General features: G+C 41.9%; 3 protein-coding genes across 3 annotated transcripts in view; 2 read left to right on the forward strand and 1 right to left on the reverse strand.

Annotated features, from left to right (window-relative positions):
* The window catches only part of sgms1a (sphingomyelin synthase 1a), a 16,459-nt gene extending 16,067 nt beyond the window's left edge, over positions 1-392 (reverse strand). Inside the window, exon 1 of the mRNA XM_053633100.1 lies at positions 72-392. The gene's annotated coding sequence lies outside the window, so the exon portion shown is untranslated. The remainder of the gene's footprint in view (positions 1-71) is intronic.
* A 2,497-nt stretch (positions 393-2,889) lies between these two features.
* Positions 2,890-11,072, forward strand: LOC128612335 (multiple inositol polyphosphate phosphatase 1). The gene is made up of 5 exons (XM_053632404.1): positions 2,890-3,478; positions 5,183-5,377; positions 8,125-8,222; positions 9,003-9,133; positions 10,357-11,072. Exons 1-5 carry the CDS (start codon positions 2,902-2,904, stop codon positions 10,724-10,726), a joined length of 1,371 nt encoding a protein of 456 aa, XP_053488379.1. The 5' UTR covers positions 2,890-2,901; the 3' UTR covers positions 10,727-11,072.
* A 4,368-nt stretch (positions 11,073-15,440) lies between these two features.
* Positions 15,441-25,000, forward strand: part of ptena (phosphatase and tensin homolog A) — a 12,994-nt gene continuing 3,434 nt past the window's right edge. Inside the window, exons 1-5 of the mRNA XM_053632405.1 lie at positions 15,441-15,526; positions 19,339-19,423; positions 20,496-20,540; positions 22,580-22,623; positions 24,358-24,596. Coding sequence (XP_053488380.1) covers positions 15,451-15,526; positions 19,339-19,423; positions 20,496-20,540; positions 22,580-22,623; positions 24,358-24,596 — 489 coding nt within the window. The 5' untranslated portion in view covers positions 15,441-15,450. The remainder of the gene's footprint in view (positions 15,527-19,338; positions 19,424-20,495; positions 20,541-22,579; positions 22,624-24,357; positions 24,597-25,000) is intronic.

The raw sequence follows: 25,000 nt of genomic DNA on the forward strand, positions 1-25,000 counted from the left end.
ACCAACGCCAACCTAAACACCTTACAGTAAAAAACTAATCTTATTAAATAAAAGACAGAGCAGGGTCTCACCGTTATGATGTCAACAGCCGACTTGTAGCTCCTCGTACAGAATAACACACACTCACACACTCGCGCACACACACACACTCACGCACACACACACCGTGGCGCATACAAACACAATAACACAATCTCTAGCTCCAACTGCAGCTCGGAGCCTCATCCAGAGACTTTAGTCGGGTTATTTTCGGCCCACACTGAGGCTCGGACCCTGTCCGCTCCGCCAGGTGTGAGATTAATCCTGTAGGTAATGTTTTTCCAGCTGCTCGGTGGCGGAGACGTGCTCGTGCGCGTGCGCGTGCTCGTGCTCCTCCAGCCTGCTTTATTATCTGAAAGCTTCTGGACGTTGGAGAAGGGGGGGGGGGGGGGGGGCGTGGTCACGGCGCCGTTGCGTAACGCGTCATCACCGGAGCCGGAAGAAATTCCTGGAAGCGCGTTAGGAACGGGATCATCTGTAGTAGGAGAGTCAACACAACGCGTATAACAGTCTCACCCGCTTTATTACATGTTTATATTTACCTGCAGGAACCGTGCACCTTAAACACAACAACCCCAATCAAATCCTGCGCTCAAAGTGGAGCTAGACGCGCGTGTTTGCTCTGTACACAGCAGTTACAAGGAGATTTGTCCATGATGTCGTCTATTGTGTCGCAGAAACTGGTTTTTCTGGACAAACCAGAGCTTAACCGTGACTAAGCCCTAATGATGCACTAATAAGACCTATCAGTGTCTAAAAATACATCACATCCCTCCCTTCTTTATCATCCCTGTTGAAAAAAACAACAATAGAAACCTTCATGGAATTTGTAATGGTTTTAATGGTTAGTTATGGTGTTAGCTATACTTGTAGGCCTAATGGTCCCTGTGGAGCTCTACTGGTCATTTTGTTGCCTTCTATTGGTGGAATGTTATGTCTAGTGGATACCATTAAGGACCTACAGTACATCCTTAATACGTCCTACTATGTAATGGTTTTAATGGTTAGCTATAATGGCAATTGTATTGGTTTTAATGGAAACTGTAATGGTCCCTGTGGGTCTCTACTGGTCATTTGTTGCCTTCTACTGGTGGAATGTTATGTCTAGTGGATCCCATTAAGGACCAATAATGGTAATGGTAATGGTTTTAGTGGTTAGCTGATGGTTTGTAATGGTATTTGTAGTGGGAAACATTAAAAATTTCTGGGATGGTTTCTTTTGGGGGTTTTCTTTTCAGCAGGGATCTTTGTGTGATTTTCTGTTAAAAGACATGCATGGTAGGCTGATTGGCGTGTCTAAAGTGTCCGTAGTGTATGAATGGGTGTGTGAGTGTGTGTGTGATTGTGCCCTGTGATGGATTGGCACCCTGTCCAGGGTGTACCCCGCCTCGTGCCCCATGCTCCCTGGGATAGGCTCCAGGTTCCCCGTGACCCTGAAAAGGATAAAGCGGTATAGAAGATGGATGGTTTATTATTGTTATTGTTCCTAAATCACACAAAGGGGGGTCTCAGGCAGCGCTGCACATCATTTAATAGACTGTAAAACTAAAGCACCGGATTAATGTAAGCATTTATGAACGCAACTGCTTTGTAATGTTCTGGATCCTTGCTTCAGTTTAAGTTCAAATTTTCTCACCATCATTAGTGCTTGTTTGTTTTTTATCAGTGTGTAGTTTCATATGATTATTTTAGTATTTGATGTACACACATATATTTGGTGTCTTTTTAATTCATACCAAAAAAAAAAAAAACCCCACCTTTGAATGTAGAAAAAAAAATTGATCTACTCTTTACAGAACTGTGAAAGAAATGTGATAATAGATACTTAGAATATAGAAACTAAATAGAAACTAAAAGATTATTGTGTTACTATTTATAGCATGCAGCTTGGACGGGAATTGAATGACCATGTTATACCAAATTTCTATTTTGATTTAAAGGATATATTAAGAAACATAATATTATTGTACTTTTAAAAACGGTCACTTTATGCCTGTGTAGTTGTTAGTCTCAGTCCAAAGAAAACATTTTAAATGTCTGTTTTGTTATTATTTATTATGAACCCTAATACAGCTTTGTTTTTAATATATTAAACATGTTCTTAATGAAATAAACAGGGACAAATCAAACGAGACAGTTATGATACAAAACAACAGAGTGACTTTGTTAAAACCGGAAATGGGTTGTAGTGCTTTCAGATCATTCACTGAGCACGGAGCGCCCCCTATCGACTCTATACTGTACTGCACATCACTTACCGTATATACCACATTTATTACTGATATAATACTGCAGTATGATTTATATTGTATACCTCTGTAATAATTCAAGCGTATAATATAATACTGCTGCAGGATTTATATAGCCTAATATTTCTGAGTTGATTGTCGTATATAACACTGCTACAGTACTGCAGAATGATTTCTATAATATTTTTGTGCTACTTAAAATATATAATGCTGCTATTGTACTTGACTTCTGTAGTACTTAACATATAAAATTTAATTCTACATGTAATTTCAATACTGTTTATATAATTTTTATGTAAATCTTGAGGACAGTGGGCGGAGCTACAACTAGCCAATGGTGGCCTGGATGGGCGGGGCTTGTTGTACAATTTTAAAGGGATTTATTCGATTTAAACTGATGACCAAGTGGCCTGATTTCACGTTATCCTTTCTGTAGGTTAGGTAAGTGTAATTAGAATGGTCAAACTGACAGCCAGTCATGATAAAAAAAAGGAGGTGGGGCTTCTACCACTAACCAATCACAGTGTGAGGAGGCGGGGCTTGGTGTTCAGACTAAATATAACCAGTCACAGAGGGGCCATTTGGGTACTTGGGTGACATTTCCAGCAGTACAATGGGTTTCCTGTGTTTATTGGTCGCCACTATTAATTTACACGCTGTGTCTTTCGCATTTCCATCGTCCTGGTGTAACGTGATGTCACCGCCTGGACCCATTCCAGACAACGTGCTATATTTCAACACCAAAAGTCGCTATGAGGAGGTGAACCCTTATCTCATGTCTGATGTTTTGGCCATCAACCAGTCCTGGGTGAAACCTCCGTCTCCACAATGCAGAGCCGTCCACCTGAGCGCCATCATCAGGCACGGAACCCGGTACCCCACCTCGGGGAACATCAAGAAGATGATCCAGTTCGCCAAGCTGGTGAAGAGCCGAGCTGATCTGAGCTGTGTCAAGGAGCTCCAGAGCTGGAAGATGTGGTACAAGGAGGACATGGATGGACGGCTGGTGGAAAAAGGACGCTCAGATCATAGACATTTGGCTCGGAGGCTGATTAAAGCGTTCCCGACGCTTATAACGAAGGAGAACTTAAGAGAGGGACGAGTGAAGTTCCTCACCAGCTCCAAACACAGATGTGTCAACAGCACGCTGGCGTTCAAACACGGAGTCATGGAGGGTCTCGGCCTTCAAGGTGAAGTATATTAAATGTTATATAATTGTTCAGATTTGAGTGCTCTTATTAAATTCCTCAGGAGTGTGTGGGCCGAGTCTCCATGACTGTTTCAGATCTTTAGTTTCACATCCACATTACTACAGACACTTCTTGTCTCTTATTTCCTTCTTTTATTGATCTAAGTGTCTTATAGATCTCCTAAACAGCTGAAGTGTGTTTCAGCCTTAAAGTCAGTTTTATTTATTTGTTTGTTTGTGTGTTTGCTTGTTTGCTTGTTTTTTCATTTAAATTTACGATGCTTGAAATTTGTCCTTATGAAGTCTTAAAAGTCAACATGAAGCTCCAGTAGTAGGTGAATTTGCACAGGTCTGCCCTACATTTGTGTGTGTTTGTCTGTGTGTTTGTCTGTGTGTGTGACTTTACACTGATCATGTGGTGAAGGTCTAAGTTGAAAGTACAGCACAAATGAGTTTGCAGATTTCTGTGCACTGTTTATTTTGTGTGTGTGTATGTGTGTGTGTGTGTGTGTGTGTGTGTGTGTGTGTACATTACCCCAAGAGTTTGTGTGTTTTTGCCCTAAAAGTGATTTTGCAGTCCTTAAAATTTGCTTTTTTTCCTTTTAAAGTGTTTTTCTCTGATTGTCCTTTATTCCGACTGACAGGCAGACTGGCACAGAGGCCACACCTCCTTCACTGTGTCTGAGACACAGAGGCTACGCCTCCTTCACTGTGTCTGAGACACAGAGGCTACGCATCCTTCACTGAGACTATGACATAGAGGCCACACCTCCTTATCTAAGACTGAGACACAGAGGCCACACCTCCTTCACTGTGTCTGAGACATAGAGGCTATGCCTCCTTCACTGAGACTATGACACAGAGGCCACACCTCCTTATCTAAGACTGAGACACAGAGGCCACACCTCCTTCACTGTGTCTGAGACATAGAGGCTACGCCTCCTTCACTGAGACTATGACACAGAGGCCACACCTCCTTATCTAAGACTGAGACACAGAGGCCACACCTCCTTCACTGTGTCTAAGACACAGAGGCCATGCCTCCTTCACTATGATTGAGATACAGAAGCCACACCTCCTTCTCTGAGACTAACACACAGAGGCCATACCTCCTTTACTGTGACTGACACACAGAGGCCACACCTCCTTCACTAAGACTGAGACACAGAGGCCACACCTCCTTCACTGAGACTATGACACAGAGGCCACAGCTCCTTCACTAAGACTGAGACACAGAGGCCACACCTCCTTCACTGTGTCTGAGACACAGAGGCCACGCCTCCTTCACTATGATTGAGATACAGAGGCTACACCTCCTTCACTGAGACTAACACAGAGGCCACACCTCCTTTACTGTGACTGACACATAGAGGCCATACCTCTTTTACTGTGACTGACACACAGAGGCCACACCTCCTTTACTGTGACTATGGCACAGAGGCCACGCCTCCTTCACTAGGACACAGAGGCCACACCTCCTTTACTGTGACTGACACACAGAGGCCACACCTCCTTTACTGTGACTGACACATAGAGGCCATACCTCCTTTACTGTGACTGACACACAGAGGCCACACCTCCTTTACTGTGACTATGGCACAGAGGCCACGCCTCCTTCACTAGGACACAGAGGCCATACATCTTTCACTGAGATTTACAGACACACAGGCCACGCCCCCTCACTCAATTCTCTATTTCCTTGTAGGTGAGGATTTGCCGCACACCATTGACGACAAGCTGATGCGTTTTTTCGATCAATGCCAGCGCTTGGTGGAGACAGTGGAGAACAACAAAGATGCCGTGAGGGAGGTGGAGCTTTTTAGGAATGGCCCAGAGATGAAAAGAGTTCAGGAGAAACTCGCCGATCGATTACAGCTCCCTTACATCAACGTCACTACAGGCTAGTGTGCACTACCTAGCAATGTTATTTTCAGTGTGGAACTGAAATAAAATTTCACAGGAAGTGGTAGCTCAGTGGTTATGATGTTGGTCTTCTGCTCGGAAGGTCATGAGTTCAAACCCCAACCCCAACACCGCCAGGCTGCCACTACTGGGCCCCTGAGCAAGGCCCTTAACCCTCAACTGCTCAGTTCTATAAAAACAAAAATGAGATCATTGTAAGTCATCTCCCAAATGCCATAAATGTGGCATCCCAAACTTTATCATGTACATCAATATAATATAAAAGCAACATTATTAAGTAAGTAAAGCCTTATTTATATATAACCTTTTCAAAACAATGTTTACGTAGTGCTTTACAGAAGTTTACAAGGGTGCTAATCAACTTGTGGGCATCTGGGGCAAGTGAGAGACAGAGTTGCGTGTCATCTGCATACTGATGGGAGGAGAGGTTACATCAATTAATTACACCAGTTAATGGCAGCATATATGTTAAATAGCAAAGGACCCAAAAGTGATCCTTGGGGAACACCACAAGATATCGCATGACATCGGGAGGTGTGTGTACACGGTGCAACATAATATTCCCTGCCAGTTAAGTGGGATCTAAACCAGTCTAGGACTAGGCCTGTTACGCCAACCCAGTTTTGCAGTCGGTCAAGAAGGATCTCATGGTCAACCGTGTCAAAGGCAGCACTGAGATCTAAAAGAACTAGAACGGACAGATTACCTGAGTCCTTATTTTGTTATTTTAGGGTCCCGGCGACCCTGAAGGATAAGCGGTATAGAAAGTGGATGGATGGATGGATGGATGGATGGATGGAGTTTCTGTGCTATGGTTGGACCAAAAGCCAGACTGAAATGTCTCATTACTGATGTTGAGAGAGTTATTGAGCTGTATGGACACAAATATTTCAATTATTTTGCCAAGAAATGGAAGATTAGAGACAGGTCTGTAGCACAGAACCCAGCACAGAAGGATCAGAAGAAATGGTTTCTCTTCAGCAGAGGCCTAACAATAGCTGTCTTAAAGGTGTGTGGAAAACGTCCTTGCTGGACGGACAGATTAACAATGCTCTGGATGTCTGGTAATAATGAGTTTAAAACCAGTTTAAGAAAGCTGCTGGGTAACGGGTCGAGAGAGCAGCTAGAAGAATTCGTGAGTGATATAACCAGGGCGAGCGAGTTAGGGCTGAACACGGAGAAAGAGGATAGATTACATTTTACAGCAATAGGTGGAGAGTTACGTACCCGCAGGACAAGCTGTGACTCTGTTTTGCCTGATGATAGTCATTTTATCGCTGAAGAACGCTGCGAACTCACTGCACTTTTCGGTTGTGAAAAGGTCTGATGATATTTGAGGTGAGGTGTTTCGCAGCCTGTCGACGATGGACGAGCAGAATCTGGGGTTGCCTTTGTGGCTGTCAATTAAACGTGAAAAGTAAGATTCTCTCGCAGACCTCATTTCATTATTAAGCATTTTGGAGTTATTTTTACAGATCACTCGGTGAACCATAAGCGTTGTGTGCTTCCATTGCTCTTCTGCAGTCTCTTTTTAGTCGTCCAATGGAGGTACTATTTCTCCAAGCGGCAGCTTTACTTATCCCAGAGACAGTTTTTGTTTTTAATGGGGCAACAGAGGTAATACATCTGGTCAGCCTGTCACTAAAGCTCTCCACTAGAGTGTCTAAGGAAGGGAGTGAAGGAGAGGGGAGAGATGATATGCTGAAGGTATCAGCGGTGAGATAGAGCTTAGTGACAGTCCTCTTATCCCTCACAGTGTTAGTACATGCTGAAATTTACAAAGAAGACACAGTAGTGGTCAGAATTGAGAATGTTGAGTATCTTTGGTTCATTAATAGTTAAACCATATGAGATCACCAGATCCAGTGTGTGGCCGTGTTTGTGTGTGGGGCCAGATCCATGCTGGATAACGCCAAAAGAGTTTAGTGGGTAGCATCGCTGTTATTGTTGTTGTTGTTGTTGTTGCTGCTGAAGGCCGTTGAGAGTGGATGGGAGACGGTGTAGAGTAGGTTGGAAGTGAGCATTCGAGTCCCAGCAATGTTGAGATCCGTCCGCTTCAAACAGAACAGATTAAAGTGGTGCGTGAGATGCACCCCTTGGGCAGCGCATGTAGAGGCCAGCCAGGTGATTAGCCCCTGCAGCAGCGATTGTTGTTATCGGTCCTGATATATGCAGTTTGACTGAGGAGGAGAAAAGAAGAAGAAGAAAATATTGTTTTAAATCTTCTGACTCGTGATTAGAAATGTCATCTGAGCCCGCGTGTACAATTATTTAGTTCAGGATTGTTCCTTAGAATCTGTGGGATGTCTGCGTACAGCTAGTTAGCTAGTTCGCCAGCTTACAGCATAGCTAGCATTAGAGTTCCCTCTGTGGCTAAGTATCTAATCAAGATAGCTAGTAAAAACTGGCTAACATTACGTACAAGAGGGTTCCTCTGAACATGATGCTACTACCACCACCATGCTTCCCAGCAGATGTGTATAGACTCATGACGTAAACTATTGTGGTGATTGAGGCGTAGGGTGAACAAACAGGCAGGCAAGGTTTACTTTTTATTAATTATTTAGTGGCATTTCTTGAGTATATGTGTGTGAGAGCGCTTTATAGTGGTGGGGAGGGGTTAAATCCTGCAGGCACCCCGATTGGCTGATCAGATTTATCATAAGCTGAGGCTTGTAGCGCCGCAGGACTGCATTTATGAATGATTTCTGCTTTGCGCTGCAGACGCGGTGGAGATGGGGTTTTATCTGTGTGCGTACGAGTTCACCATCCGCAGCATGAACTCACCCTGGTGTCGGTTATTCGACGATGCGGACGGACAGGTACGGACAAAACCACATTCGCACATCCGTGTGTTCACGTGATCGGAGCGTGGAGTTCATTTCCAGATATTTTTCATCCATAACCTGAGTAATTCAGCTGCACACTGGGTAATCCTCATCAGTACTGTACCTACTGAACTTCTCTTTCTCCAGAACGCATTTTGACCATTTAATTCATTGAGGTATTTTATTTTATTCAAATGGAATGATTATATTTTTATATTAAATTTAATTGAATTAATTTATTTATTATAATTATTTAGTACAATTTTATTTCAGTTTTAGTTTTATTCAGATTCCTTTTAAGTTGCATCGTTTTGTTCTTGTTTGCTGTAATTATTATGCACTAGCTCACTTAAGTTTGATTGATTGATTGACACTAAATTGGCAAATATTTACACATTTGTTTGTTTTGTTTTGTCCCCGCATGTCTTCAGGTCATAACTGTTACGCATTAACTCACTTTTAAATGTTAAAATTGACTGCTAAGTTTGTTTGTTTCTTTATTTATTGGCACATTATGGCAGTTTCTTCTGTTCAGTTGAACCCTACGCAGATTTATGGATGAACTTATTGAAAATGATTTGATTTGATTCTGACCGGTATTCAGACCGATCCTATTTATATATGAGCTTACTTAAAGGTAATTGAATGTCATTTTAAAAAAAAACATTTCCACGTCAAACCAAATACTTCTGCTAATCACACTGAGTGATGAGATTCGCTACGTAAACGTTTATTATTAGCATTATAATTTGTTTATTTATTTATTGTAATTAGGTGCTGGAGTACTCTGGGGATCTGAAGCAGTTTTGGAAACGTGGTTTTGGTCACGACATTAACAGTAAAGCCAGCTGCATTCTCTTCCACGATCTGTTCAAACGCCTCGACACGGCCGCCAATCAGACCAGGTAACTCCCGACTACTGCTTTTATCACGGAGCAGGCGTGCAGATCTATTATACACACCACCCTAACAAACTAACATCATCCCATTGATAAGAATCATAATAACGACAATAATAATACAACCCCAATTCCAAAAAAGTTGGGACGCTGTGTAAAATGTAAAAAAAATAAATAAAAAATAAAAAAAACAGAACGCAGTGATTTGCGAATCTCATAAACCCGTATGTTATTCACAGTAGAACATAGAAAACATATCAGGTGTTTAAATAAATACAGAGAATTTACTAGTTTTTAATTACAAATGATTAATGATATTAATTAATGATATATATATATATAAATATAAATAATAAACATAAATATTTAAAAAAAAGAAAATATTTTAATTAATTCACTTAGTTACTTATGTTACTTGCTTATTTAGTTATTACTTAGTTAATTACTTGCTCAGTTAGTTAGACGCTTACTTACTAGTTACTTCCTTATCTGTTAGTTACTTATTTATTAGTTAGTTATTTAGTTACTTATTAGTTACTTGCTTAGTTATTTAATTACTTAGTTAATTACATAGTTATTTATTAGTTAGTTATTTAATTACTTAGTTAATTACATAGTTATTTATTAGTTAGTTATTTAATTACTTACTTAATTACATAGTTATTTATTAGTTAGTTATTTAGTTACTTATTAGCTACTTAGTTATTTATTAGTTAATTATTGCTTACTTTTTGGTTACTTACTTAATTGAATTTTTTTTTTTAAATACTGCTGCTATCACACTGTAAAATATTTGAAAGTGATGAAATTCACCCACAGGTTCTGAGTTCTGCGAGTTTTAGTGTAAGAATAAAAAAGAAGACTGTTCCTGTATTATACGGCAGATTACAAAGATAAAAAACATTTTCGAATCATAAATGAATTGATAAATTGAAGAACCCTGTCCGGAGTGACGCAGGTGACGCAGGTGACGCAGGTAAGCAGAACAATATTTCAGGAGCAAGATGAGGTGGGAAATGCTCTGTAATGTTTTTTATACACAGATGTGTAAATTAAGTGTATATTTATAGCCGATGTTTTGTGTTTATTTTTATACAGCCGCTCATGAAATGTGGGTGTGTGCTTATTTATTAGCTAATATGTGAAATTATACATCACCTCCATGCAGTTAGTCCTCACAAATCCTTTGTCTTTTAAATGATGTATGTGATGCTACCTGTGTGGGTCAGGTCAGGTGGGCGTGTCTCGGAGGCGGTCATGGTGCAGGTGGGCCACGCTGAGACGTTACTGCCCCTGCTCACGCTACTGGACCTGTTTAAAGACGACGTCCCTCTCAACTCCTCCAACTTCGCCTCTCACCACAGCCGAGTGTTCCGCACCGGTCAGATTGTACCGTACGCCGCTAACCTGCTGATGGCGCTGTTCAACTGCCCCGACGGCCTCCGGCTGCAGGCGCGGCTCAACGAGCGACCTTTGATCCTGCCGGGCCTCGATGAGCTTTCACCTCTGTACCTGGATGTGAGAAAACGATACGAACAGCTGCTGCAGGGATGCGACCAGGACACGGTGTGCAAGCTGGACAGCTACAAGAAAAATTAAAAGTGTAAAATTACAGCGTAGTCCTACGTTTTATCCATTTATAGTTACGTTTAATGTTCACGAAACATGTTCGCTCCTGACACTGGAGACTCCTTCCATAAAAGCTTCACCGTATGAAATCTTTTCTTGCTGTAGCTATAAAAACAATAACATGTTCATTATAAATAGACCAGTGATTTGCAGCTGCGCTACAGAAAATAAACCTTCTGACCAATCAGAATCCAGAACTCAACAACGCTGTGGCGTAATTACACGAAATTTGCGTTTTAATAACAAACTACTTCAAAATTGCTGAAGGCCAGTTCTATAGACAAATACAACCATTAAACGTGTGGATTTATTCAGATTCAGTCATTATTTCTTGTAAACACGGTACATGTTTGGATCTTTCACACACACAGACACACACACACACACACACACACACACACGAACCCTCACTAGTCTAATAGTGCCATTAATATGTGTGAATTATACAAATTAATTACTGTGCTGTACTCCATCTCTGTCAACACACACACACACACACACACACACGAACACGCACACATACGCGCGGATCACACCTAACTGCTGAACACACACTCACAGGCATGATGCAAGACTCGGTGTGTTTCTGAAACCTGCTGTATTTAAAGGAGCGGCTCAGTGAATCATGAGGTGAAATATTTCAGAATAAAAACCATAACTATTTAAACTATTTTAAATTAATACGAGTGTGTTCATTTACATCTGAATGTTTCTATGAATATTAAAGGCATATAAATAATATATGTATTATATATTAATGAAATATTTCTTTGCACGTATCCACTTTGGCAAATAAATTAAATATATAGCATTCATATATGTGTGTATTTATCTATATTATATATAAATGATTATTGTTTATTTATTTATTTGATTTTTATTTTTACAATTTTTACTATTATTATCTCTTTGCAATTTTAATTATTGCACTATTTCAAACATATAATGAATATAAAAGACATTTCTTGATTTTTTTTTATATAAAAATGATGCATGCTAATTTATGATGTATATTCTGTATTTATTTGTGTACAGCCAATCATACAGCACGGGCGTGTGTTAGTTTATATCTGTAGCTGATATGGGATATGTATATGATATATATTATCCACACGAACAGCTCAGAGCTTTTTATCTTTAACAGAGAGTTTAAGTCACAACACATTCTCTGCATTTTTGTACCTTTTTTTTGTTTGTTTTATCCTATATTTTTTTGAAACTTGAAAAAAAAAACTTTTTATTTTATTTTATTTTTTTCTTATTGATTATTTCTTAGGCTTGTAATATTTGAATAATTCCGTCATTGTTGGAGATCAGTTTAACACAGGAAAAGCATATTTTCAGAAATGGAGAAAAGAAGAAAAGATCAGAGTGAGGCTGCTGATCTGAGAGCACAAAAGAAATGACGTCATATTTTTTAAATGTCGGGCTTCTATACAGCGCACTACCGCCACCTGCTGGACCTGTCTATTTCCATCAGCAGACCTGTCTGTCTGTATGTCTGTCTCTCTGGCCTAATAACACACACAAACACACTGTAACACTAACACATTTTAACATGTTCTAACACACACACACACACACACACACACACACACACACAAACACACACACTGTAACACACTCTCACACACCATAACACACTCTCACACTTTATGACACACTCTCACACACTGTAACACACTCTCACACACTGTAACACACTCTCACACATATCTCTCACACTTCAAACATACTCCAACACACTCTAACACACCCTAATACACTTTAAAAATACTTTAACACACTCGAACACACCTGACCCCTGTTAAAACGTGTGTGTTCGAGCAGTGGTTATTAAATTGAGGTCTGTGATATGTAACCAGGGGCTCCATATTATTTATAATGACACAGTGATGGTCGAGATATAATCTTGCAATTATAGTCCTAAGCTTACTTGACTGATCATTCGAACTAAATTGGTTTAGTTCAACCGGACTTCACTTTACTCACCCGGCTTATTATAAACTTCTACTAGTTATCTCTTATATCTGTGACGTACCCAACACATCTTCTCTCTTTTTTATTTGATTTTCCCCTTACTTTATTTTCAACTGACTGAATTTCTCTCACATTTTATACTTTTTGTTTATCCCCTCTGTAAACTGTGACAATCGATCTAAATCTGAAACGACGCCGGTCTTCATTTATAATACAGTAAGAAGCGTGTATCATGTTAACTTACAGAATACAGAATATGCCGGTTAACGGTGTAACTGCTTTGAGTTTCTGTGTGTGGAAATGACCAGGAATAATAATAATTTAAAAAAAAATACATACAAGCAAAGACCCGCCCCCCAAAAAAATACTTAATTTTTTTTTTTAACTATTTAAAGAATGACTGTAAACATTATTCACAAAGAAAAGTAATTCAAAATATTTTCTAAAATGTAAACTGTAAAAGCCATTACAAAAAGAAAAATATTAATAACAATGAGCGTGTGTATACAATAATAAAGTGTATTAATACTACTACTACTACTACTACTACTAATAATAATAATAATAATAATAATAATAACAATAAGCAGTGTAATGTATATTAGATGAATGCATTCAGGCTCATTTCATTTTGAACTTTAACATAAATAAATAAATATAAACATCCACATAAACAATATAAACACTACAAACTATAAAATAATGAAAATAAAACAGGCTGTGTGTGTGTGTGTGTGTGTGTGTGTGTGTGTGTGTGTGTGTGTGTACAGTCAGGTTCTTCGACTGTAACGTGCATTACAGAAACTTCCCCAATGATCTGATCACGTGACCACTTTGACAGGGTCGAAGCGCCGCCATCTTTCGACCTCCATCTTCTTCCGCCGCACACAGCGCGAACAGACTTTGAACCCCTTTTTTCCTGCTCGGTGTACAGGACGGCTTTAGATAAACAACCCACAGTTAAAAAAAGAGAAAAAAACAATAAAAGAGAAGAAAAGAAACGACGCGTTTTCCTCCGCAGTGACTCGGTGAGTGAAACTCGGCGCTCGGGACGCTCGCGAATGACTCGGAGACTGACGTTCACACGGCGCTATTTGTTGCTCCGGCGGAGGGATACGGTGCTTCATTCTGCCAGATCTAGCTTCTTTTTTCCTCCGCTGGAAGCCATGATGGAAGTTTGAGAGTTCAGCTGGAGAGAGAGACGCGGAGAGAGAAACGGCGAGAAAGAAGATGATTCCCTTCGACAGATCCGCGGCGTGGACGTGCTCCTGAACCCGGGGCGCTTGGTGTTCGGGCTGTGGCCGAGGTGGAGCTGGCAGAGGGCCGCGTTTGTGTGTCGGAAATCGCGTCGACCTTTTGAACGGCGGAGATGATCGCTCGCTAGGACGGCTTTGGCTTTTTAAAAGGTGGAGGAGACACACACACACACACACACACACACACAGAGAGAGAGAGAGAGAGAAATGGCACTTAGAGACTGATTGAAAGTGCATTTGGGAGTGAAAGGGACGCTTTGTGGATCCTCTTCCCCCCACATGAGAGGCGATGGAGAGGTTTTCCTGCTCGGCTCGGAGGTAAATCACGGCGGATCTGATGCTCTGCGTTTGGGCTCCTGGAGGATCGGAGAGCCCTTTTCTCTCCTGGAGGATTGGGACACTCAGGATTTCTGCGTTTGTTTTACTCTCCACGAGCATCTTGATCAGCTTTAGGACACATTTATAAGCCGTGCTATGTCGGTGTCAGACACTGAGACAGTCTGCTTCAGGCCTGCTGTAGTCTGGACTGGAGCCCTGCTCGGGCCCTTCAAGCTGTAGGACACACTTACAGATCAGATCTCAAGCATCTCATTTCTACGCTGAAATAATCCTCGTTTTAATCAGCGCAGCCTGCTATCTGAAGCAGGAAGGAAGGATTCGGGCCTGTTCGCTGGAGATCCGGCTCCATCACAGACACGCCAAGCTTCAGCTCTACTAATTGTATAATATATATATATATGTGTATATGTATTAGTTCTAACGGAACCTTTCGGATCAGCGTCCCGGTTTGCACGTCCTAAACGACCCGAATAATCCCGCTTTTACAAGCTTGATTTGTTCCAGGTGTATAAATCATTACTCTTCGTTAACAGCTCTTAATCCGAACTGAACCTTCTGGAGAAAGGAACTCTGTCAGAGAGCCGGTCCGGCGTTCTCGTAGACCGGAGTATCGTATCGGTCCTGCTTTTCGTGGAGGAGTAGATCCGTGTCTGCCGTCGTCATCTTCGTCCTCGAGTCCGAATAATTCCCGAAGAACCCGAGGAGCATCCGAGATCATCCGTTTTGAAATCTGGTTTTCACCCAGAAGCCTTTTTTTTTTTTTTTTTTTTTTTTTTTAATTAAAAAAAAAAAATCATCATTTTTTTTTGTCCCCGGTATCGCTGGATTCGGAAAGCTCCACAGGGCCTGGTTTTGACTTTATCTAAAAAAAAAAAAAAAATCCACATTTTCACGTCCAGACGAGCAGACGACAACTTTATGTCTGTATTAAGCAGATTTGAGAACTTTTTGGACGCAAGTATACGCTTACCATAATCACCGGACGTTTTGCTGCCGGATCGGACGCGTTGTACGCACGTGTAGATAGATATATAAATCTGCTCTAAACCGGCGCAGACGGGGACAACGGACGTCTTTTCCTATACGCAGTCGTGTTTGTAAGTGAACTGTGGAACTGTGATGGCGTTCATCAAGCAGATCGTGAGCCGAGAAAAGAGACGATACCAAGAAGATGGATTCGATCTGGACCTGACGTGTATCCTTGACCTACAAGCTGGGATTTTTATTGTATTATTATTTTTGATCATGTTCTTTTGGTTAAAAATGAATAATCCGTGGGTGGAGTAGGACGGCGTCACCGTCAGAGAGTGGGGTGAAGACTACGTTAACCTTCTTGTATTCTGATTGAGAGCTGGGTGGTTGTTGTGGTTGTTGTTTTAAAGAACAGAAATGGTTCTGTTTGATCCACACCGATCACGTAGGACGTTTTCGGATCACGTTAAGAACCAGAACGAGTTTGGGGCGGAATCGCAGGTTTATGATTGGTCGAGTGACTTTGAGGATAATGGGCGTAATGTTGTAATGAAATTTGTTCAGTCGAAGAGTCTAAAATGCAAGCGTTGTCCGGAAATTCGTCCAAAATCTAAGCGTTCTTTAAAAAAAAAAAAAAATAGGATCCAAAATCTAAGCGCTGTCCAAAATCCAATCATTGTCCAAAATCTAATCATTATCCAAAAATAAGTCCAAAATCTAAGGGCTTTCCAAAAATACGTCCAAAATCCAATCACTGTCCAAAATCTAATCATTATCCAAAAATAAGTCCAAAATCTACGTGCTGTCCAAAAATACGTCCAAAATCCAATCATTGTCCAAAATTTAAGTGCTGTCCAAAAATACGTCCAAAATCCAATCACTGTACAAAAATACGTCCAAAATCCAATCATTGTCCAAAATCTAATCATTATCCAAAAATAAGTCCAAAATCTAAGTGCTGTCCAAAAATACGTCCAAAATCCAATCACTGTGCAAAAATACGTCCAAAATCCAATCACTGTCCAAAATCTAAGCGTTGTCCAAAAATATGTCCAAAATTGGTGTTGTCCAAAATCCAGTCATTGTCCAATTGTTCTTAAGAGTAAGTCCAAAAATAGTCAATACTGATTAGACCTGAAGTGAAAATGCGTGTAAAGCCCCGTATTCGGAGGACGGGATTAGTTTCTCGAGTGTAACGTTATTCCCAGAGGATCTCGATGATGTTTATTATTTTTTACTTTTACGGACTCTACGTGTCCATCACGTTTTAAAAAGAGGATCTTCAGCATTTCGTCTGAGTCACGTCTCCAGCGGTCCGACGTCATTTCTGACCTCGTCTCATCCAGGAGAGAACTCTGCGGGGTCGTCTCATCCAGGAGAGAACTCTGCGGGGTCGTCTCATCCAGGAGAGAACTCTGCGGGGTCGTCTCATCCAGGAGAGAACTCTGCGGGGTCGTCTCATCCAGGAGAGAACTCTGCGGGGTCGTCTCATCCAGGAGAGAACTCTGCGGGGTCGTCTCATCCAGGAGAGAACTCTGCGGGGTCGTCTCATCCAGGAGAGAACTCTGCGGGGTCGTTTCTAGCGTTAAAGCCTTTTGGAGGTTTGGGTTGTAATTTAAAATGTTCAGCCACTGATGCTTCGGTAACTGTTTATTTTTATAGAAGTGTTTTCTTGTGGGCTTTTCGATACCAGATTCAGGAAATGACCTGCGTGATGTCAATCAGCGGCCGGGTCACGGTATCGTTTCTGCACGTTTTGCTTTGTTTGTGTGTTTGCGGTTTAAACCGTGACGTGTGTTCATGCAGTTCCACTTCTGAGTTGATTTTCACTTTTAAAAAGCGCATTAGCCGGGTGTGTTGGCTGTCTGCGGGGTTGCACAGACATTTTCTCACCTAGCCAGCGTCGGATGCTTTGGTTGCCATCGTTACACGTGGAATCCGTCCAGAACAAAGTGGTTTTTATGATTCGGAAGATATTTTTGAGAGCCATGAAATCTCACGTTGGGCTTCATTCATCACTTTGTTGTTGTGTGTAAATGTTTGTGTAAGGCAAACGGAACAGAAATTTCCTGCCGGATTTCGAAAGGTTTCTAAACGCTGATTTTCCTGCGTTCCTGATGCGGCTCATTTGCATTTGCGACGCCCACAAACCTCCATAAAAGGTCCTGCGCGCACACAGCTGGAAGCACGAAATGAGAGATCAGGGTAAAGGCTGGAAGGCGGAACCGGAAGTCATTTTGACTCGCTTCTGCGCCACCGAGGCGTTTGTTGACAGCGCTGCGCAGCGTTACTACCTCACGTGACCACGTGACCTCGTAACCATGCTGCGTTGCACGTCGGAACGGATATTTGAACGAGCTAGTTCATATTAAATGCAGAAATACTGAGGGAAGCTAAACCGAGAGGGAAATGATGCCTCTTTTTATTTGCTCTGTTCCAGGAGTAATGCTCACTGGACGTCGTGACGGTTTAATGATTAGATCAGATTAGATTCGATCGGATTAGATCAGACGGCATGCGTATTGGAATTTCTGTGCCGTTTTCGTTTAGTTCAGTTTGATCTAGCTGATGTGAACACTCCACCAGGGTCTCGGTGCTGGTCTGTGTGACGCGCGGTTACCGATGGGAGGAGTTTCACCATGACGTCGTGAAAGTGACCGTTTTTATCGTCATGACGATGTAAATTCCTCTTTGTTTGTTTGTTTGTTTGTTTGTTTGTTATGCACAAGGTGGGATGAATCGGGTCCAAAATTTCTCCAAGACCCAAAACTTTGGGTCCGAACCCAAACCTGTCGTTCCCTCGCTTTCACTCTTTTCTTCTTGCTTTCTGCATTTTTGGCGTCTTTTTCTTTCCATTTCGTTTCCTTCCCTTTTCTGTCTCCGTTTTCTTTTTGCAACTGTTTAATTTCCTTTTTCTTTCATTTTTCGTTTCTTCTTTCCGTTTCCTTTTTCCTCTTCTGTTTCGTGACTTCTTCTTCCTGTCTTTCGTTCTCTTTCGATCCTTTTGTTTTTTTTCTTTCTTTAATTTATTTCTTTTCATTTCTGCGTCCTGTCATCCTCTTTCTTTCTTCATCTCATGTGCATGCATCTTTCTTTTTCCCTTTCTTGCTTGTCTTTCTTTCTTTCTTAATCCATCTTTTTTCTGCATCCACCTACCCTCTTTCTTTCTGTATCCCATTTTCATTTTTCATTGTGCATCTGTCTGTTCTTTTTCTTTTTTCTTTCTTTCTTTTCCTTTCTGCACCCGACCATCCGCTTGCTCTCTTCGCCTTTCTTTCTTCGTCCGTCTTTCTTTTTTCCTTTTTTGCATGTAATTTTCCTTCCTGTGACTTTTCTTTCTTTACGTTTCTCTTTCTTGTCTTTCTTTGCTTCATTTTTGTAAAAGGAAGTGGATATCATTTTTACTCCTCCCCCTCTCCCTCCCTCCCTCCCTCTCCTCCACCTGTACGTCTCCAGCGGTCGGAATGTCGGAGGCGGTCGTCGGCGTGCGAGTGAAGTTTCTCATCGTTCAGATCTCGGTGACGTCATTATTCACCTTCACAATCAGTTCAAGTTAGGAGGGAAGCATTTAGGCTCCGCCCCCAAACTCCACCTACAGCTCACTATATGGTAACCTGTTCATGTGAAGCAGGCGTGATGTCCTGCAGCAGCACCAACGCACTGGTTATTATAAAGTGGTGAGAGTTGTGGCAGTAATTGAGTGTTGGAGGAGGTGGAGCCGGAGTGTTAATAGCAGTGTGTGTGTGTGTGTGTGTGTGTGTGTGTGTGTGTGTGTGTGTGTGTGTTCGTGACAGCACCTGGCCTTCGCTGTTACAGTTTTTAGGGAACTAAACCAAACCCCAGCTGTCCATTTACCACCAAACCACAGAGTAACCGTCTCTGCAGTGACACACACGTACAAATACACTCCAGCGGGGAGGGGGGCGGGGGTGTGTGTGTGTGTGGATGAATGATGAGTGTATATTCGGTGTTGTGTAAGAGGTGTGAAATGGGATTGGATGTATTTGGGTTCCTTAACGAGGGTGTGTGTGTTAGATATTTACCCGAACATCATCGCTATGGGGTTTCCAGCCGAGAGACTGGAGGGAGTTTACCGCAACAACATAGATGACGTCGTACGGTTAGTGTCTCTCTCTCTCAGTGTCTCTCTCTCTCTCTCTCTCTCTCTCTCTCTATCCGTCTCTCTCTCTCTCTCTCTCTCTCTCTCTATCCATCTCTCACTCTCGCGCTCTCTCTCTCTCTCTCACACTCTCTCTCCCTCCCTCTCTCTCTCTCTCTCTCTCTCTATCCGTCTCTCACTCTCGCGCTCTCTCTCTCTCACACTCTCTCTCTCTCTCTCTCTCTCTCTCTCTCTCTCTATCCGTCTCTCTCTCTCTCTCTCTCTCTCTCTCTATCCATCTCTCACTCTCGCGCTCTCTCTCTCTCTCTCACACTCTCTCTCCCTCCCTCTCTCTCTCTCTCTCTCTCTATCCGTCTCTCACTCTCGCGCTCTCTCTCTCTCACACTCTCTCTCTCTCTCTCTCTCTCTCTCTCTCTCTATCCGTCTCTCTCTCTCTCTCTCTCTCTCTCTCTATCCATCTCTCACTCTCGCGCTCTCTCTCTCTCTCTCACACTCTCTCTCCCTCCCTCTCTCTCTCTCTCTCTCTCTATCCGTCTCTCACTCTCGCGCTCTCTCTCTCTCACACTCTCTCTCTCTCTCTCTCTCTCTCTATCCGTCTCTCTCTCTCTCTCTCTCTCTCTCTCTATCCATCTCTCACTCTCGCGCTCTCTCTCTCTCACACTCTCTCTCTCCCTCCCTCTCTCTCTCTCTCTCTCTCTCTCTCTCTCTATCCGTCTCTCACTCTCGCGCTCTCTCTCTCACACTCTCTCTCTCTCTCTCTCTCCCTCTCTCTATCCGTCTCTCACTCTCGCGCGCGCTCTCTCTCTCTCTCTCTCTCTCCCTCTCTCTATCCGTCTCTCTCTCTCGCGCTCTCTCTCTCTCTCTATCCGTCTCTCTCTCTCTATCCGTCTCTCTCTCTCTATCCGTCTCTCTCTCTATCCGTCTCTCTCTCTCTATCCGTCTCTCTCTCTATCCGTCTCTCTCTGTCTCACACACATGTATTTATTGTTTCTGTTGGTTTTTGTGTTATTTATTTCAGATAAAGTGAGGAGAATTTTACACCTCTTATTAAACATTTCTTTTGTCTCTGCAGGTTTTTGGATTCCAAACACAAAAACCATTACAAAATATATAACCTGTAAGTACACACACACACCTGGACATTTATACACACACACACCTGGACATTTATACACACACACACCTGGACATTTATACACACACACACACCTGGACATTTATACACACACACACACCTGGACATTTATACACACACACACCTGGACATTTATACACACACACACCTGGACATTTATACACACACACACACACCTGGACATTTATACACACACACACACCTGGACATTTATATACACACACACACACCTGGACATTTATACACACACACACACACCTGGACATTTATACACACACACACACCTGGACATTTATACACACACACCTGGACATTTATACACACACACCTGGACATTTATACAAACACACACACACCTGGACATTTATACACACACACACACCTGGACATTTATACACACACACACACCTGGACATTTATACACACACACACACACCTGGACATTTATACACACACACACACACCTGGACATTTATACACACACACACACACCTGGACATTTATACACACACACACCTGGACATTTATACACACACACACCTGGACATTTATACACACACACACACACCTGGACATTTATACACACACACACACACCTGGACATTTATATACACACACACACACCTGGACATTTATATACACACACACACACCTGGACATTTATACACACACACACACACCTGGACATTTATACACACACACACACACCTGGACATTTATACACACACACACACACCTGGACATTTATACACACACACACACCTGGACATTTATACACACACACACACACCTGGACATTTATACACACACACACACCTGGACATTTATACACACACACACACCTGGACATTTATACACACACACACACCTGGACATTTATACACACACACACACACCTGGACATTTATACACACACACACACACCTGGACATTTATACACACACACACACACACCTGGACATTTATACACACACACACACCTGGACATTTATACACACACACACACACACCTGGACATTTATACACACACACACACACCTGGACATTTATACACACACACACCTGGACATTTATACACACACACACACACCTGGACATTTATACACACACACACCTGGACATTTATACACACACACACACCTGGACATTTATACACACACACACACACACACCTGGACATTTATACACACACACCTGTACACACTCCTGTACATTTATACACACACACACCTGTACATTTACACACACACCTGTACATTTACACACACACCTGTACATTTATACACACACACACCTGTACATTTATACACACACACACCTGTACATTTATACACACACACACCTGTACATTTATACACACACAGCTGTACATTTATACACACACAGCTGTACACACACACCTGTACATTTATAAATACACACACCTGTACATTTATACACACACACACCTGTACATTTATACACACACAGCTGTACACACACCCCTCTACATTTATACACACACACCTGTACATTTATACACACACACACCTGTACATTTATACACACACACACACGTCTGTACATTTATACACACACACCTGTGTACACACGTACACGCCTGTACACACACACGCCTGTACGCACACACACACCTGTACATTTATACACACACACACCTGTACACATACTCACACAAACCTGTACACACGCACCTGTACACATACACACACGCACATCTGTACACACACACACACATGCTCCTGTACACATATACACACACGCACATCTGTACACACACACACACACACGCTCCTGTACACATATACGCACACCTGAACACATACACACACACGCACCCCTGTACACACACACACGCACCCCTGTACACACACACACATGCACCCCTGTACACACACACACGCACCCCTGTATAAGCACGTACACACATGCAGTCGATGTAGTTCCAGTTTGAGAACTGAACCCTGTACAGTGTTATTATTTTAATATTGTTTAACGATTGTTTTTGTGTACATTTTCAGATGTGCAGAACGACACTATGATACGGCCAAATTCAACTGTCGGGGTGAGTGCGGCCCCCGCCTCCCCAATCATACCCATATCTATCCTCCTCTTTTTATATAAATTGTTCATTTAAGTTTTTACGAAGGTTTTGTTTACTAGCTTCAGCTTCAGCAGCATTAAAACTGGAACACGGCTGCCCTAGCTTCTGTTTCTCACCGAATCCGATTAGTTTAAATCAGGAATTATGTGATTCGGGTTTTTTTTTTTTTTTTTTAGCGTGACGAGTCAGTTTTAACTGAAGGGGAAGTGGACGAGGGGAAGTGGACGCGGGTGTGTTAAAATTGGAAACAGAATTGGTGCGAGCACAGGATCGTTCATAGCGAAACCAAAAGACGAACGGAGAGGGGAAGTAGACGAGGGCGCATTAAACACTCTTTTTTTTAAAAAAAAGCAGAAAAAACCCCAGACCAGTCTCTGATGTAGCATCATTGTAAAAATAAGCGGAACTGGAGTTCTTTATTTATTTATTTATGAATAACGGGGGCATGATGATTACAGTAGTTACTGAAACACGAAGGTTTTCACGCTTCATTTCGTCACACGGATATTCTGTGTGGATATTTTTGGGCTGATCCTGATTTAAAGGGAAATGAAGAGAGGAAGTTGATAGGACCCACTTCGCCAGAGTGCTGCCACAACTACATCATGTGGTCGTGGCTCGTGTGAACGGTTGCAGTTACTTTTTCCATGGTTTATGATGCTAAATCAGGACAACGGGAAGTGGCGTTCAGTCGTAATATATCTGCGCAGGTAACCCATGGAGAATTGAGGGGTTTTGTTTTTTGGGTTTTTTTTTTTGTAATGAAACAGGAAGTACTTTTTTCCCCCCTTCTAATTTTAGAGAGGTGTTAGTTGGGTGTTCCTCACACTTACGGTAGACAGGTCACAGATTACTTTCATCTAGCTTCAGGATGTTAATGGTTTTTTTTTCCGAGTCGTTTGGTGTTGTTTTGTGGATGACGCGCTTGTCCTGCGTGATATCTGCAGTTTCAAGATGGCGGAACGTATTGCGATGAGGTCTTCTGTGTGAAATATTATTTAAGTCTCATGTCTGCTTTGTGTAGTGTGCAAGTGACGCTGTTAGAGGTCGACCTCTTGATCGGTTTTGCAAAAATCCACCCCGATGGTGTTTCCCGGTCCAGTACGAGAGCGGCCTCTAGAGGCCGTCAGTCAAAATCACTGACTGACTTTGTTGTGCTATTTGAAGTGGTTTTTTTTAATTCATTTTGAACGTCTCTGTTTTTATATTTGTTATTTGGAGTGTTACTTTTTGGTTCAGTTTGGATGTCTTTTTATATTTCCAAAATGGCGGAAATGATGGAAAGCTCATGAAATGGCTGGACACTTTTGGGGAAACAGGCTGAAGAAAATGTATACCGTGAGCTTTTTGGAGTTGGACGTCGCAGTAACGTGTCGCGAGTGGGCGGATCGTGGACATGCTTATTAGTGAAAAGTACAAAACTCTCTGAAAGCGTTTAGAAGTTTGGCTAATTAGATCTTAACATGCATTGCCACAGGGTTCTGTTTTAGACCCACTAATGTTCTCCCTTTTATCTCCAGCTCTTTGGACATAAAGTTTGCTTTCACATCTACATTCTGCAGATTCAGTAGCACTATTACCAAAACATGCTTTTTGTAAATTGAATTAGCTAAACGGTCGACTGTTCTGTTACATAAAGACAGGAAGTCTGACCTTGTTTTTTGTTTTTTGGGGGGGTTTTTTTGTCTTTGGCAGTGGCTCAGTACCCGTTTGAAGACCACAACCCTCCTCAGCTGGAGCTCATTAAGCCGTTCTGTGAAGATCTCGATCATTGGCTCTCCGAGGACGAGAACCACGTCGCAGCGATTCACTGCAAAGCGGGAAAAGGCCGCACGGGGGTGATGATCTGCGCGTACCTGTTGCATCGTGGGAAATTTATGGAGGCGCAGGAAGCTCTGGATTTCTATGGAGAAGTGAGGACCAGGGACAAGAAGGTATGGAGAGACACAGTTCTTATTTATAATTTACATCTAAACATTTTGTGGTGGTTCAAGTGATTTGTCCAAAATAAGGACACTGAGACTACAGTCCTTTATATCATTAGGTTATTTATTTATTTATCACCACAAGTAGATGCTCTAGAAGATGCTCTAGCTAAAAAAAAAAAAAAGTAAAATATATCTGCAAAAACAGTTGGTCTGATCTATAAGCTTCTATAAACGCACAGGCCAGGATGGTAAACTTGGATGGAAAAAATTGAGTTGCCTAAATCTCTGATAAAGAATTTGATTAATAATAATAATTAGTTAACAAAAATTTGAGTTTACCACGAATTTGAGTTGCTTAGGAATAATTATCATTTTTGTTACTCAAGAATTTGAGTTTCTAAGAATAAGAG

This window comes from Ictalurus furcatus, chromosome 9, assembly GCF_023375685.1.
Source record: "Ictalurus furcatus strain D&B chromosome 9, Billie_1.0, whole genome shotgun sequence".
Taxonomy (NCBI): Eukaryota; Metazoa; Chordata; class Actinopteri; order Siluriformes; family Ictaluridae; genus Ictalurus; species Ictalurus furcatus.